This window comes from Cyprinodon tularosa, unplaced genomic scaffold, assembly GCF_016077235.1.
Source record: "Cyprinodon tularosa strain WSP-4 unplaced genomic scaffold, ASM1607723v1 ctg32, whole genome shotgun sequence".
In the NCBI taxonomy this organism is placed as follows: domain Eukaryota; kingdom Metazoa; phylum Chordata; class Actinopteri; order Cyprinodontiformes; family Cyprinodontidae; genus Cyprinodon; species Cyprinodon tularosa.
Window position 1 is genome coordinate 1,987,436 of NW_024039030.1, and position 16,427 is coordinate 2,003,862.

The 16,427-nt window shown below is 39.2% G+C and overlaps 2 protein-coding genes across 5 annotated transcripts in view; one reads left to right on the forward strand and one right to left on the reverse strand.

Annotated features, from left to right (window-relative positions):
- Positions 1-1,273: 1,273 nt before the first annotated feature.
- si:ch211-198a12.6 (uncharacterized protein LOC563253 homolog) lies at positions 1,274-7,851 on the forward strand. 4 transcript variants are annotated; one of them, XM_038292983.1, is made up of 2 exons: positions 1,274-1,482; positions 4,344-7,851. In XM_038292983.1, the coding sequence occupies exon 2, from the start codon at positions 4,462-4,464 to the stop codon at positions 6,166-6,168; it is 1,707 nt and encodes a 568-aa protein (XP_038148911.1). In that variant the 5' UTR covers positions 1,274-1,482; positions 4,344-4,461; the 3' UTR covers positions 6,169-7,851. The 4 variants fall into 4 exon arrangements, with proteins under 4 accessions (XP_038148911.1, XP_038148914.1, XP_038148913.1 ...); XM_038292986.1 differs by lacking the exon at positions 1,274-1,482 and adding an exon at positions 2,076-2,097; XM_038292985.1 differs by lacking the exon at positions 1,274-1,482 and adding an exon at positions 2,130-2,240.
- Positions 7,852-9,297: 1,446 nt separating this feature from the next.
- Positions 9,298-16,427, reverse strand: part of stox1 (storkhead box 1) — a 31,765-nt gene continuing 24,635 nt past the window's right edge. Inside the window, exons 2-4 of the mRNA XM_038292982.1 lie at positions 15,795-15,947; positions 11,578-14,194; positions 9,298-10,148 (exon numbers count right to left, since the gene is read on the reverse strand). Coding sequence (XP_038148910.1) covers positions 9,995-10,148; positions 11,578-14,194; positions 15,795-15,947 — 2,924 coding nt within the window. The 3' untranslated portion in view covers positions 9,298-9,994. The remainder of the gene's footprint in view (positions 10,149-11,577; positions 14,195-15,794; positions 15,948-16,427) is intronic.

A 16,427-nucleotide genomic window follows, 5' to 3' on the forward strand; every position in this document is an offset into this window, starting at 1 on the left:
TATTATTTTAAAATGTATAGCAAAATGCAATGATCATACTTTATATTTAAATGACCATGGTATGAAAGACAAAAGGTTATAAAATGACTAATTAAAGAGCAAAGATCACCTCATACACAAGACTTATGGAACAGTTAGCCGGAATATCCAAAAAAAGAAAGAACTTTGTTTTTGAATCATATTTTCATCTCTTTAGTTGGACAGGTTTCAGTTATTTTCTGTAAAATTGAATCTCTTACCTTGTTTTACATTCTTCTTGCAAACATCACAGCAGATAAACTTATTTGTAGATCACATCTTTCGCAAATGCATTCATATCTCAAAGTTGTCAGTTAATGCAGCTCATTTGGGAGGTAAATAATTACCACAAACATAAACAGCCTTGTAATTTCGGCTTTTAATTATGCATTTAAATTTTCTTTTTTTCCAGATGTAAATAGTAAAAGACGATATCACTTTAAGAGATCTTTTATTGGTTTTATTTCACAGATCCAACTAGTAAGCACACATGTAATATAAACCTCACATAATGCAACAGCATTTTGAAGAAAAGGCCAAACAAGTTAAAGAATGACAGCTGTAAAATTCAGAAATAGATAGATGGCTACATTAGGTGTTCAAAGTGAATAATCATACCAAACACTTTGAAATAATTTAGTTTTCTTTAAAAATCAAATAATTATTTGTATATGTTTATTTCCCAAATTCTCCCTAAAAATATCTAATAAATTAATCTTTTCCTTAATACATTCAAACTCTCCCCTCATATATCTTCTCTTGCTTTCATATTTATGACATTCCAGTATAACATTTTCGATTGTTTCATATTTTCCACAGTGATGAAATTTGCCAATAGTATGCTTTTGAATTTTGAAAAGTTTATAATTAAGTCCTGTATGCCCAAATTTTAACCTTGTTATCACTCTCTCCTCCTTTCTATTTCATTTTCCATTTCTTCTTTTTCCTATCTTCTGAATTTTATAAAACCATCTTCCTGTTTTTTCTTTATCCACCTTTCTTGCCATTTTTCCATTAATTTTTCTTTAATAATACTCTTTCCCTCCGATTTACTTGTTTTAGCTGTAAAACACTTAAAAGTTATTAGAACATTACATTTATTTTTTGATCAAGTGATTTTGAGATTAGTAGAGCATGCTGGGGTAACAAACCAGGAGTCAGGTCTGTGCATTGTACCTCCACGCCTGTAGGGGGAGATGATAGTCCATGTGCCGATATGAAATGACAATAGTTGCTTTCGCTAAAGTGAGTCGGAGGTCCAACGTTGGCGCCAGATGAGCTGTGGCGCCAGCTGTACACACAGGCTGTGAGAGGAAACGAAGAGACACAGAGCAGGGCAGTGTGACGAGGCTCACCGAAAAAAAAAAAAAACTTGCAAACCTTCCGCCAACCCAGTGTTTGAAATCGCAAAAAGATTCTCAGTCTTTTCTCTCTGCAACAACCAAAAAATACCAGGACAGAAAGGTGGGTGTGTGCATGTAAGGTTTTTGTATCCTAACTCTTCATTATGTTAATCCCGGTGCACACTTCAGCCTTTAAATGCGATCTGTTGTTAAATTTGTTTACTTTATAGGTGCAGGATTGTGCCCATATAAATATGATCACAGTGCCGTTTGCTTTTAGTTATACGTATTGGGTGGTAATAGCTGGCCAGCAGTTTACAACTCTGGAAAATACAGGCCTTGCCCCGCGATAGTCGGAACAGTGATGTCCTAAATAAAAGAACCTTAGAAAATCATATGTTTAAGAAACTTTAAAATCTAATTAATCAGTCTAGTCTTTCTAGTATATGTATTGTAAATACCATACCATCTCAAAACAATATGGATATATATTTATATAAATAGGTCAGTATATAGATAAGCGTTTCCTGCTCTAGTCTTGTACAACGTGAATTTATGTCAATGTGAAAGTATACGGACGATTTAGCCATGCTAACAAACTGGATTAGCTGAGTTTTTAGCTCGGTATCATGGCTATGTAGCCGCGGCATGTATGCTCGGTAGCTGCTAACACAACCAAGGCCGCCATTGAAGTGTGGTTGTTCTGCTGCTGCCGCATTGAAAGCCTGTAGATGAAGTCGGTCTGGTTTCCTTGGTCATCGTTTTACTGTTTTGTTTTATTCAGCCGGATACTTTGTTTTAATTACGTCTAATTAGGGGGTCTTTTTTGACCAAAGCCACAATTTCCCGGGCTTTTTTACACATCAGCTTCCACCTCAGGTTAGCCATCTTTGTTTCAGCTAACCAACTCCTCATAGGAATTATAGGGGACTCTTAGCGTGCTGTTGTCTCCGATAGCGTAGCTGCAAGTACATTTATACCAATGCGTATGTGTGGTTATTTTCGGCTTTTGTTTTTAGGTACTTTTTACGACTTTTGCTTCGTTCTTTGATAGTCCGGCTATGGATAATATGTTGAGTATGACGGAAGCTAAGGCGGATAACGTTAGCCAAGCGGCAGCCATCTTAGACTAGCTGGAAGTGCTGGTGTGGCACAACAAGATGGCCTGGTAATAATCGCAGTGGAAGAATTTCCGCGTCGTACCGTCGTCTTAAGTTGCGCTAATATACACGGTATGAACGCCTGTTTTGTTGTAAGCGTTTGCATTTTTTTAAAGCCCTGAAACTAACATTCTTGCCCGTCTGTTTTCCTATAGGCTAGTTAGCTGGCTAAAAAGCGAACGTATTAGCAGCTAACACAATGCTGTTTAGTCGGTAACCAGTCCCTGTCCACCATAAGCGGCTAACTAGCTGCTATGGAGGCTATTCATAGCCGTCGTAGAAAAGCTAACTGACAAAAAAACCACTACATTTTCGATTACTTTAAAACCAGTTCTTAAATCTTAGATGGACAGTAATACAAAGGGTCGAGACGTTTCATAAAGGTTAGTGGGGGTGGCCTTTTATGGGTTAGGATACAACAAGGAATTGCGTGGTTAACCTTGTTTTATTATCACTGGAATATGGCTAATGAAGCGAAGCTTGTGCGCTAATGCTGTCATCAAATGTTTCAACTAGCACGACTACTTTTGAGATATATTCATGCTCAAACCATTATTCTGAACTGACTGTAGATGGTCGATCACTTAGTCAAACCTTGCTCCATGGTTAATCTGCTGTATCAGTTTACAGCAGCATTTGCACAGTGGTTAAAATATCAATATAATTATAGTGATCATGAATGGGGGGGGGGGTTGGCTTCCTTTGCCCAATGGTTAAGCCTAAAACCTTTTGCCAAATTATCAATCTTTTAAACATTTGGAATACTGACTTACTACTACTTTGCGGTTCTGAAATAAATAAATATACAGGAATTCTTTGCTATTTATTTCCAGGTTTATTTAGCTTAACTTACTGTAAATTTAATAAAATAAAATTCTTTAAGGTGTATGCTTATATTTGAATTTAATATGAATTTGTGTGTATTTGTACATTGATTTAGTAGGGTTGCAACTAACACTTTTTTTTTGCAAACCAACTGATAATCGGATACCAAAAGATTCCTTAAAACTTTTCCACTTGAGGAGTTCTGGATGGAACATATTGACAGACATAAATGTCAGCTAAAAGCATGTGTTACACCCGTTAACGATTAAGTGATCTCCAACTTATTTTGCAAATTGAATAATCTGTCAATAATGTTTTTGGATTAATTGGATAGCCAAAGGTTCCTTAAGGAAGCTTTTTTTTTTTTTTTTACGAATGTAATCAGGTGAAACTAAAACTTTTGTTCTAAAGTTCTGGATGGAGCATATTGACAGATGTTTTTTTTTCTCCTAAATGTAAAATGTTTACGTATTTTTGTACACTTATAATTACTGCTCTAAATGGGTTTCTGTCAGCTAAAGGCATGTTTTAGAGTCTATACTCCAGTTAACGATTAATCGATTACTAAATTAGTTGACGATTATCACAATAATTGATCGATCACGATTAATCTGATTGTTTCAGCCCTAGTTGTGATTTTTTTTTTTTTTTTTTTAAACCTTACATTTCCATTTCTTTTCTTTTTTACCTCTACAAATAGCCTCTGACAACTTAGTTTGATGGGTTACATTATCTGCATTGGCTAAATTCAACTAATCCCTCATCCTTTTACTTTTATATATTGATATAAAATTGCTGCTGTTGTTAATAGCATTGTTGAGTTTGATTTTCAGTTGAGTTATTCAATTACATTCCTTATATGCATATTAAATGAAGAAAATAAAGGAAATAAAAACAAAACAGGTGTTTTTGTTCATCTAGATTAGCAGTATAGTTTTGATGGGAAAGTTTCTTTTCAGTAATTTCTTGCTTTTTTTTCCTTCTTTTTTTCTTCCAGGTTTGATTGCCGACTAGAGCAGTGGTGCAGGTGAAAAAACCCAACTTATAACCCCGATTCTCTCTTTGGTCATCATCCGGCAGAAAAAACGGAGGCCGTGGGGCTGGAGTGTGTTCTTATGGCCGAGTCAGAGACTGAGTGTGACACTCCAGGGCTCGACACACTTGGGTCGGAGTGTGTCATAGCCCATAGCCATGTCGACCTTCACTACGCAGCAGAAACGGAGATCATTACAGAGGAGAAGCGTGGATTGGAGCTGGGGATCCATGGCTCAGACCTAAAGATACAGGGACTCGGGGGAGACCTTGGGGCTGTCACGTGTGTGGATGCAATCGTTGCAGAGACAGACCATGACTATATCAAGGTAGAGAATGCTGACATACACTGTTTCACGGCAGCAGAAATTAAGACGGAAACCGGGGAAACTTTGCTGGGTGAGGTGCTTCTTAAGACGGATGGCGAGCATGTGGTTAAAATGGAGTCGGATCACGGTGGGGAGTTGACAGTGGAATCGGAGAATGGAGTGATCATACATGAAGCTCATGGCTTACAGTGCAACGAGTGTGGGGAGATTTTTGGCAGCATAGCTGATCTTCACCAACATTTTGAGATCCACAAGGACCTCAACCCGTATATCTGCATCCACTGCGGGGAGAGTTTTGCTGTAGAGGCCAGCCTCAAGCAACACATGAAAATCCACATGAAAGAAAAACCATATGTTCCCCCAGGCGTCGACCTCATCGGTAAAGATGTGATCGATGCCTACAGCCTTAAGTCTCATCAGATGATTCATTTGCCAGACAAGCCCCACAGATGCACAGAGTGTGGCAAGAGCTTTGCAGCTGCCATAACACTGAGAGAACACATGAAGATGCATTCTGAGGACAAACCATACAAGTGCACACAATGCAGAAAGAGCTTTGTCCGTAGGAGGCATTTAAAAAAGCACCAGGAGGTCCATGCACGTGAAAAACCATACACCTGTGGCCAGTGTGGCAAAGGCTTTGCTACGACTTCCAATCTGAAGCAGCACCAAAAGACCCACGCTGTTGTCGTGCTGGGGGATAAGCCCCACCGGTGCGCGCAGTGCGGGAAGTGCTTTGCAGCCGCCGCAACTCTAAGAGAGCACCAGAGGATCCACTCTAGTGAAAAGCCGTACAAATGCAACATGTGCAGGAAGAGTTTTGTTCGCAAGCGTCACCTGAAGAAGCATCAGCAAGTTCATGCTGGGGGGAAGCCCTACACCTGCCGACATTGCAACAAGGGCTTCAACCACTCCTCATCCCTGTCTCGCCATAACAAGACCCACCTGCAGAACCCAGTGTTTTCTCCACCACAGCCCGGGAAAGCTGTCGCTTTCGTCTCGCCACCAAAGCAAAGGGTACTTCAGGAAGGGGAGAAACCCTACATGTGCCACCACTGTGACAAAGGCTTCAATCATTCCTCCTCCCTGTCACGGCACCAAAGAGTCCATTCGGATGGAAAAACGTACACCTGTGGTCACTGCGGCAAAAAGTTCAACCACGGCTCTTCCCTCGCGAGGCATCAGAGAGTTCATTTGGAGAAGCAGGCTCTTTCATCGCCGCTGCAGCAACAGCAGCAATTACAACCGCAACCACAATCACCACCAACACCGCAGCCGCAACAATACACTGCCATCCCCGTCGGAAAGGCTTACTCCAACAACGCCTTCCCAAAGCAGCTCATCCTGTCTGTGGAAAAACCATACAGGTGCTCTCACTGCGGAAAAGGCTTTAACCATTCTTCGTCTCTCTCAAGACATCATAGGATCCACATAGATCACAGACCAGGGCCCCACCCTTAGTCAGCCCCACATTATCATGTTTCCTTTGGGTTTTGCTCCCCAAATCTTCATGTCTGCATCCCGGCACCACAGATAACGACGAACCATTTTCTCCAGTCAAAATGGTCATGTCACTGTATTGCTGCGGTTACATGGAGCAGCTCTGAATAAATTGACAATGCACATTTATCCCAAAAAAGGATGGGGAGGGTGAGGGTGCTTGACTTAAACACTCAGAACTGAACCCACGGCTGTTGTGTTTAACTTGGTATAATATATTGTGAAGGAATTTCCTGTGATTCTGCTTCACTTGCTCCAGGACTTTTAAAAGGAAATAAAAATGTTCAAGAGAAAACTTTGGATAAATATGCCTCACTTACGAATTTCATTGAGTTCCATTTAGGTTTGCACATTTGCGTTTCAGCTGCAACTTTATTGAAATTGTTAAACACAACTGAACAAGAACTTTTGCCTCCATTTGAAAATCTTTTTTTTTCCCTCAGCTTTTTAACTCATGAAGCAAATATCAAAAAATCCAATGTAGATACTTATTGATTTTCTTTTTTATATATATGTGTGCGTGTATAGGTAACTAGTGTGCTGTTCCAGAAGATACAATTTTTGATAGCAGGATTCACTCTGTCTCCCACTTTTTTTTTTTTTTTTCTGACTTTGATTTGTTTTAAGTGTTGGATATAAAAACGAAAGAAGATGCAGAATGTTTTTCCTTTAAGCTTGTGTTTTGAGTTGGGCTCCGTTAACATGAGCCATCTTGTATATTTATCAGATTGTTGTTTTTTTTTTTTTTTTGTACGTCTCTGGTTTAGCACGGCTTCATGGTTTGTACAGAGAGCAATACTGGCTAACACCTGAGTCCATTCTGACAGGAACTTTACTGATGGGGAAATGCATATTAGAAAATAAAAACCCTCTGGGTAGCATACTCCAACAAGACCCGTGTCCTAATTATTTACTGTGGTTTCAACTACACTTAAGATCCAAGTGTACAGTATTGCTTTGGAAAATAAATACCTGTGTATAGAGTTATAGGTAACGCATATTCTTGTTGACCTGCAAACTTTCGTTGTTTGATCTAAAACAAAACAAAAACTGTTGTGTATACTAAAACATGAGAATCTCATTTTACAAGATTTTTCTGAAGTCCAATGGATTGCGCTCTATTTACTGTTCTGTGTAAAATATCTTTTAGAAACTGACATATTTTTTTAAGATATGGCTTGGGTTATATGAAAGGGAACGAGAGACTGGATTTTATGAGAGTTAAACATTTTGGTGAGCAATATCTTATTCGGATAAAAGTTGTGCGTCACATTGTAGCATAGTCCTTTTCCTTGTTTTAGTTAGGTGCCTTATTGCATGCAACGTAGAAATGTATGCCGAGCTGTTATTTCAGAAGTTAGGGATTTCAGGATTCTTTTTTTTTTTTTTTTTTTTTTAGCTCTTAATCATATTAACTTACCCTACATTTAAATTTTTCACCTTTTTATTTTGCTTTTATGTATATTGCTATGTGTTTACACTGTTACAACTATATTGTTTCCCCCCTCCCTCCCAATTATTTTTGTCAATGGCCTGGTAGAGAAAATGATGTAAAATCTCCATATAGACTAGAGGGCAAACCCTGTAACATGTTTCCCATCTGAGTGGCACATATATGGATAAAATAAAGGTTGTTGACTCTCATCTCATGGTGTTTAATTAATGCAGTTCTTAAAAGCCTTATGACAAATAAAATCAAGGGAAAAAACGTTTCCTGGGACATGTACTTACACAGTGTAACCACATGGTGTCGCCTTTTATCAGCAAAAAAGCCATTCTAGTGCAAATGAGTTAACAGCACCAATCTTGGAGGTTAATAGCAGTAGTGTGATTAGTTAAAACAGGTCTTGGTGGTTGCCTATAATAAGTATTTGAGGGTTTTTCCAGGTTTCTATACTTGGAAATAAACAATTTCACTATAAAACTGATTCTGATTCACAATCCATACTATAAATGCACATAAAGCCTTGCCAAAGTTGCAGTTTAATTCAGGTCTGAGATGAAGTAGGACCATGACAGCTTTTAAAGTTAAAGCTGTATATTTAGGGGTATTACCAACTGCAAATGAACTTTCACCTTGAACTTTTTTAAAAACTTGTTTTTCTTTAGATGTCACTTTTCTGAGCCGCACCCTGATTCACCTCAACATCCTAGAGGACATATCTAGTGGATTTCCATCAATTTTTTCCCACCAAGATTTGACAGCAACAGCTATAATTTGCTGCGTTTATAGATTAACCCCTTAAAGCCATATATCTCTGAAGCTCCTCCAGAGTCAGTTGCCTGTTGGCAGCTTCTCTGATGAGTGGGGTGGTTACCAAACATTTGCTGTTCTAGATTAAAATTAACAGGGAGGCCATTGTTTTATCATGAGGGCACAGAACAGAAGAATAAAACTACAGCAAGAAAGCATCATTTAATATACAGATAGCCCCAAAGCCAAGGCTGTAGACCTGATCAAAACTATGATCCTATCATAGTATGGCAAAACCTTAAAGCTGACTAATTTTCTAAATACCTTTTAGGTAAATTTCAATCGTGAAATTTAAATCTAAGTGACGGATCAGCAACGGTCTCTTCTGTCAGCACATATAAGAAATTGATATTACACTAAAAGCAGAGATAAATTCCATGTATTCATGTATTTGCCCTCAATTTGAGCAAGAAGATCACATGATCCGTCAATTCTAAGAGTAGGCTATTTCTGTTCTTAGAATAACATTTGATTTTAAACACCTGGAATAAGAAAATATGTTTGTTTTTTTACAAACAAATCATCTTACTCCATCTACAAACTCAAAAGGATACGCTATAACTTAAAAAACAGAATAGCACCAGTTCTATTGGGGCACAGGCCCATATAGAACCACCCATCTATTGCCTTGACCTGTCATGACATTAATAGTTATCTTAAGATGCTCACGACGCAGACATTACACTGTTCTGTTGTCGTTCTTTTAAACAGTTTTTAAAAGTACAGATGGGTGATTGTACCCTTGAAGACAAACATGAAGAAAGAAGGGCTCTCCATTTATTAAAGGGGTAATGATTGAGTTGCAGTTTAAGAGCAAAAAATCTCACAAAAACTAATTTAAAGATAGTTATTTATTGCTGCCTTTTCAGAACTAAAAGCAGAAAATCTTAAAAAATTACCAACAATACTTTTAGTTTTGAAAGTTTGCAAAATTCGCAGGTAACTATCGTTAAAAGACACAATTCCTACAAGGATAAAGAAATACCTGATAATCATAAACAATGTGACGATTATCCTTCCCTATCCTAATTAACAGAGAAGTCGTTGTCTTAAAGGTCCTTATTTAAATTAGTCACTAATGCTGGTTTAACTTAAGAACACCTAAAGTCTAGCAGCTTTATTAATTAAAACGTGTAAAAAAGTTCTAAATAAGGTTCATACAGACATAACTATATAATGGAATAAAACATTTTGGAGGATATATAATTTTATTTGTGAGACTCATGACATGTATAAAAGGTGGAAAATCAAGACAGGTTATTGTTTCTCTACACATTTTAAACAATCAGAGAATGAAAATAAGGCCCTTTATATTGCATAGAATGCAAACTGTATAATCAGACATACACAAGATTGGATATATCTAAACACATTCCTCTGGAAAGTATTTACATTAGTTGTATCATACATTTTAACACAGACTGGGTTGTTATGGTTGTCAGTATGTGGAGGTAGGAAGCACATTATGCGCCCTCATCTATTCTCTTGATGCATCTCAGAGAAGTGTCGAGCATTGCTTGAACAAAGGTCCCGCTATACGTTCATGACAGGAGTGAGCTGCAGCAGTGAGCTCTGGGGTCGGATGGTGCTGCTCTTTGAGTGCAGTTTCTCCAGGTTCTGCAAGAAGCCCCTCCTTTTGAGACCTTCAAGGATAACAGTGTTGCTGGATGCAAGGCTGACGCGGGTCCTGTAAGGAGGAGAGAAGAAAAAAATCAAACACCACATTGGTAACATGACACAGAAACCATTCCCCTAGCTACACCACCAGGTGCAAAGAGAGTTCAATGCCAGGAAAGAAACTCTTTTCTTCCTCTTCAATTTCAAAATGACTTTTTAAGTGCTGCACAGCAATTACAGATAATTATTAGCAATGACTCCCTTCTGTTCAAACACTGGATGCTATAATTGGCCACAAGGTGTTTGTTCAGCTTTATTGCAATTTACCTTTAAAGTAAAACAACACATTTTAGGAGTGAGGCCAACCACAGACGTGCAACCCTGGGGTTAACGAACGTCAGTTCTGTGTTTGTGTTGGCTGAGCACCCTTCTGAAAGGCAGGTCTTGGTGTGTGGGCACATATCTGGAACGGTACGATGCCTTGCAATTGTTTTTATCCCACTAAAGAATAGTTTTATATTAGCCATTTTTGCAGGTGATATTTCTATCAGCTTCATCAATCTGGAAACCCAAATGTTAGGAGTTTCATCCTTGCAAAATACCTCAAACTCTTCAGATTATAAGGAGATGGTCTGTAAACATTTTACTTCCAGAATTGCTGCAGATCCTCTTCTGCAGTATTTTTGCAGCAGGATGTGTCCAAAGTGACCATCAAATTGTTACCCTGATTGAATGTTTAAGTCCATCATCAAGTTATTTAGGTTAGGTTTTAGGTTATTTTGCTTTTTGATAGCTTTTTTTTGTATTTCAATACTGCCCTGTTCTAAGCGTTATACAACGTTAAACTGAATCCCAACAGCATGTTGGTGCGTGTTGAGGCTGATTTGCAGTGTTACTTTTTTGCTACTTTTAAAATTTAACATGTAGGCTGAGAGTAAGTCTTATTTGACAAGAAGAACTTCTTCAATGTTTGCTGTTCACAACATGGCTTGTAGCAAACCAGCATCAGGACTTCTGCTTTACTTTTAACAATGAATTTCATTTTTTCCACTGTAGATTTCATATATACCGTAGATCCCAGAGCTAAAAGTTATCCAGTCCATCTGAGCTGTGGCTCTCTGCAGCTCCTCCAGAGATACCAAATACCCCTTGGCTGCTTCTCAAATTGCATCTCTTGCTAGTCAGTTTATGGTCGAAAGAGATTAAACTGGATTTCTTACAGGTACCTGATTTGTATTTGTAAATAATTAAAACATGTTGAATTCACTTTCCCTAGTATATATATTACTCTGCTAAAGTCTATTGAATAAAGTTACAATAAAAGGATTTAAATTAGCAGTGGCCACATAGCAAAATGTATTAAATAGGTGTGATTATGCTGGGAAATATATTTGCTCGTTTTACAATACAGTGGCCTTCACATGATTTTTCTTATTACCGTAAGTTACTAATATTAACACTTACATGACACACAGAAAAACATAGTTTTGGGTACTTACCGAGGGGAGTCAATACCACTGTCCCCAGTGATGCTCTGGTTCTCCATTTCCTCTGCTCTTCTGGTTCCAATGGACGTGTTTTGGATAATTTTGTGGGTCTGAGGAACACTGTTCTCATCAAACCCATCCTTTTGCACTTCCTCCACAGCCCAGTGCCCAGACTCGCCGTCTCCCTCATCAGCTGACTTTCGGACAGTCTCTGAGTCCGATTCAAGCTCGCTGGCCTGGCAGTAGTCAAAGATGCTGCTGTCTGCACCTTCACATGCTTCTAAACAGTCTGCATCCACAATAGATCCACATTCCTTTTCCCTCTGGTCAAATGGACACATAACAGCACTTTGATCGCAGAACGCTCCTGGTGACCTGGCTCTTTGGGTTTGCTGTCTCCAGTTGCTCTCTGCTGGTCTTGTGGATATAAGAGCAACTTCCCTATGGTTTGTGGGAGGATTCAGGTCTTTTAAAATGCTGCCCGTTGAGTCCTGTTTGCAGGCAGCTTTTGATTGTTGAAGCATAACTTTATAATGGGAATGTTGATGCATTGTAGATTCATGGTTATTGTAAATCCGCTGGTGGCCGTGATAGTTCATTAAACCGGTTCGGTAATTATTCGGATTGATCAACTCATCAGTGTTCAGACACAGGGAACTGCAGGTGTCTTCCTCCTCTGGTCTATCTGCTGTCTGATAGAGCCTACAGTCATCTTCAATAAAACTATCACTGTTTCCTGTTAGTGGAGACTTTTCAGGCGTCAGCTCCAGAACCTCACTGTGGTGGAAGGTTGTGGTGTCTGATCGACTCTCCTGCCTATCCTCAGCAGTCACAGAGAGCTCCCTTGGCTTTAGATGATCATCTCTTTGTTGGTCTGAGAGTCTGAGAGAATGTTTTCGCTGTAAGGAGGGCTTAGGCCACAGTAGATCTGGATCAGGTACAGGGTTTGCGACGAGCTGATAAGGGTAGGTAGGGGTGACAGTATTCATACTGGAGTGATGCTGGATGTTGGTGACACTATCACCTTGCATTCTGTTTTGTTCTGGTATAGATTTGTACTCCAACATTTCCTGAAAGGTTTTGACTTCTTTCTCCCAAACTTCCTTACTGCTTTCTTCATCTTGGTGCCTAACCTTGTCATCTATCCTGAGCGTGCTGCTGTGTAGATATGCAGAGCTATAGTCCAGACCAAGCTCTCTAATGAGCTTCTTGTCCGGCTGGAGCAGGTGTTCGACCACAAGATCCCTTTCTTGGTCGCATTCGTTTCGGTCCTCGTATGAGGGGGATTTCAGGCCACTCTCCTCATCTGCTGCCATCAGTTTTGCCCGATGAGGGTCCCATGACTTAGAGCGGTGACTGTTTCGCTCCTTTCTTCCACACCCAGATGCTTTGCCCTCTTTGATCTCTCGTCTTCTGTGCTCCCTGTTTGTGGCAGTTATGTTTTCAGCATCCTTGACTGGATGGGTCTGGAAAGGATTATCAATGCGTTTCTTATAAAGAGACTTTCCCTCAGGATTCCCAGCCACCTCCACTTGATTTAGAGGGTCAGCAGGGATTTCTCCCCTGAGGCGAGTTGGAATCAAATCCTCCTCATCTGGACAAATGTCAGAGCATACAAGAGCTTTGCTCTTCACCTTCTCCTTGTCTCTTTCCCTTTGCTTTTCTCGAGATGAGTGGACCCTCCTTTTGCTGCGCATAGCTTTCTGAGACGATCTTTTCCCTCCACCTGTTTTAGACAAATGGTGATGCCTGTGTTTGGAGAAAGTTAGCATGTCGGTGGACATTCCCTTGTCAACTCCCTTGTCTTTATCGTCCAGACCTCGATCAAGAATCCTGTCCACTCCCCTTTCCCTTCTCTCCTCCAGTTTCTTCATTAGTACTGTATGGCGTGTCAGGTTGTCCACTGTCAGTTCAGGATTGATGCGTTTGATGATGGCATGCTCCAGGTCTCGGGGCAAGTTGTTCAAGTCTTCCTCATCCCTCACGGGCCACTCCTCTGGGGGGAACTGGCCTGAAAATGATGCATACTCCTTCTTCGGCTTCTCCTTCTTACCACCGTTCCTCCTAAATAAGCTGAGACCAAACTTTCTCCCGGTTTTATCCTTCTCTTTCCGATTTGTGGCATTTGTAGTTGCAGTTGTTTTGCTGATCTCACTAGCCTGACAATCAGCAGCCGTCGATGTAGACTGATGCTGCACTGACGGTTTATGATCTGATGCCCGGGGCCACTTCAAGCTTCTTCCCGTGCATTCGCTTATGGACACAGACACAGAATGCTGGTCAGGAACAGTGGATGGAGGAACAGTGGTTGTTTCAGCTGTGACAGCAGTGGTGGAGGAACTTTGGTGAGGGCTAAAACAGCTGCATGACCTGCAATGGGCTACAGGGACTGTTTGAGTGCTCTCCACACAGACTTCGTTGCTTAGAAGGTAAGTAACAGGAGGGGCCAATGGAGGGTCATCCATTGAACCCGATGTCCACCAGTTTTTCTCTCTGACCATGTTGTTGGTGATGAAGTAGGTCTGAGGCGTAACGATGAAATAGCCTTCACCTGTGTGGTAAATCTTGCGCTCCTTAATCAAAGTTCCAAGGGCGTTGTGGAGAATGTCCTGAGTGGGAATGGTTATCCCTGATACAGAAATACAGAAAAGCATTAGAGACAATAAATAGCAAAGAGGATGCATTTATCTAGCCATTGGAGACTAGTGAGGTGCATTATAGCGTATAGGTGTTGTTTAAGTAATTCTAAAGGAAAACACATAGACAGGATACCCTTCCCCTTTCCATCCTTTGTCCTACAAAAATAGTCATACCCAATAAACTCTAATTATTTAACAACTGTAAACATCAATGGTGTATTCAATATTTAAAAAAAGACCATGTGACAGGCTCAGATCGGTATTCCTGCACTTTTTTCCCCCCACTTTTATGATATTATTATGGATCATGGGTAAAGCAGCAAAGTTTAGGATATTGTTTTTTTTACCTAAACCTGCTTTATTTTCAGGGGGATCTTTCTTCATTTTTGTTTTATAAGGAACCTCTGGGGCCTTCACAAATCTCAGTGTCGGATTTAAGAATGAACAGAGACTACTTACTAATTAAAATGAGATTTAAAAGCAGCTGGTTTCACAGGAATTTATTTTAAATAATCTATGTAAAGTGAGAGTAATATGCTTTGGATTTATAAAAACTGGCCTTATTTTACTTTACAATAATGCAACACTTTGAGTTAGTTAGAATATAAACTCAGAAGTATTTCGTAACATAAATAACAATAAAAATCTCTGTTAAATATCCATATTTATGCCAGCCACTGCCTATGCTGGACTTTGTGGAAGTTCCTATGTCTTTTCTATGAACAAGTGACCTTGTCTGTGGTCTGTGTATGCATTTATGAAAGCAACGTTATTAAAAAAAAGATATACAGGTTTTGGAGCAGCCTTCACTGATATAAATCTAAAAAATGCCTTGCTTTTACAATGTATTTGTTGTCTATATATGCAATATAGTATAGAGGACTTTTACATAGACTAAAACACTTTTTACATATATCACAACAGGTCTTTTTTCGGGACTCGAAGTAATGAATTATCCCAACAGAATTTAAAAGTTGGTAAAGTTTAGAAGTTCGATAAAAAAAGATTATCATGTAAATCAAAGTGCATCTTCAGTTAAAAAAGACTGAAAACATCCGCACCAGTACTGAATGTAACATTCAATACTGCAATTTTTTTTCGTAAATTTAGTTGTTTCTTAATCTCTTAAATTACCAAAAAAGGAGATTTAGAAATGTTTTTTTTTTTTTTTGTTGAGAAAATTGTTTTTTTCCTCTGTGATAATTATTTTTAAATCATTTTTTAAATGTAGGTTTTTGAACACCTTAGAAACTTCTTAAAAATAAACAGTTTCAGGACACTGTTAAATATTTAGTTTTCCTGTCATGTTCGTGTAATTTTTTTCGTTTATTTATGGAAAATGAAATTATTTATTTTAAGCTAAACCACAATAAGATTAAACCTTTGAACAAAAATGTGCAATCTAACCCCCAAAGCAGCTAAACGAGTCTCTCCTACTGTATGAATTTCTCAGTATTGTCAAATTTTTTTAATATTTTTTTTTACAAAATATTCTTACATTTAGGGTGAAAAAGTCAAAACTTAGTTTTGACAGCTATAAAAGTTTTGTTTTTTATAAAAAGAAACTTGAGTAAATATTTTCTGAATTACCTGGATGGGCTTTGCTCATGTAGTTGACTAGTGCCTCCTGCGTGACTGTGATTTGGGCAGAGTTCATGTCAGAGATGACAGAGCACAGCACTTCAGCCAGGGGAATAAACTGCGACTGAGGAACTGAGGACATCTGCACCGGCGAGAGGTCACCTGAAACACACACAGATCATCTTGAGGATTGGGTGAAACAGGTGGGGCCCCGTTTAGGAGATATAAACACACCTGGGTCAGGGAAGGTCTCCTTCCAACTAGTGCTGCCAGAGAAAACAACTCAAGGTACCAAGCTGACATTCCTGTCCTAACCACCCTCTAAATCATGACCATGGTGGTCTATTTGTGTGAATTATATGAACCGTGCCTGACTGCTTTTGAAATTCCAGCAGTTTGGAGACGGACCACAGAAATTCCCCAACTTCCACAGAAGTGACCACAGATCTGCCTGCTGAGCAGATCAGATATCCTGCCCCTCTACCCCCAGAATTACACAGACCTACACCCCCAGGAGCGTCACTTATACAAACATGTTACCAACACTAAGAAATCTCATAAAAAGTGCTTTATTTGGGGAAGATGTTAAACCCATTCTTTGCACCTCACATTAAAATTACTGAAGTTTAATTTCTCAAACAC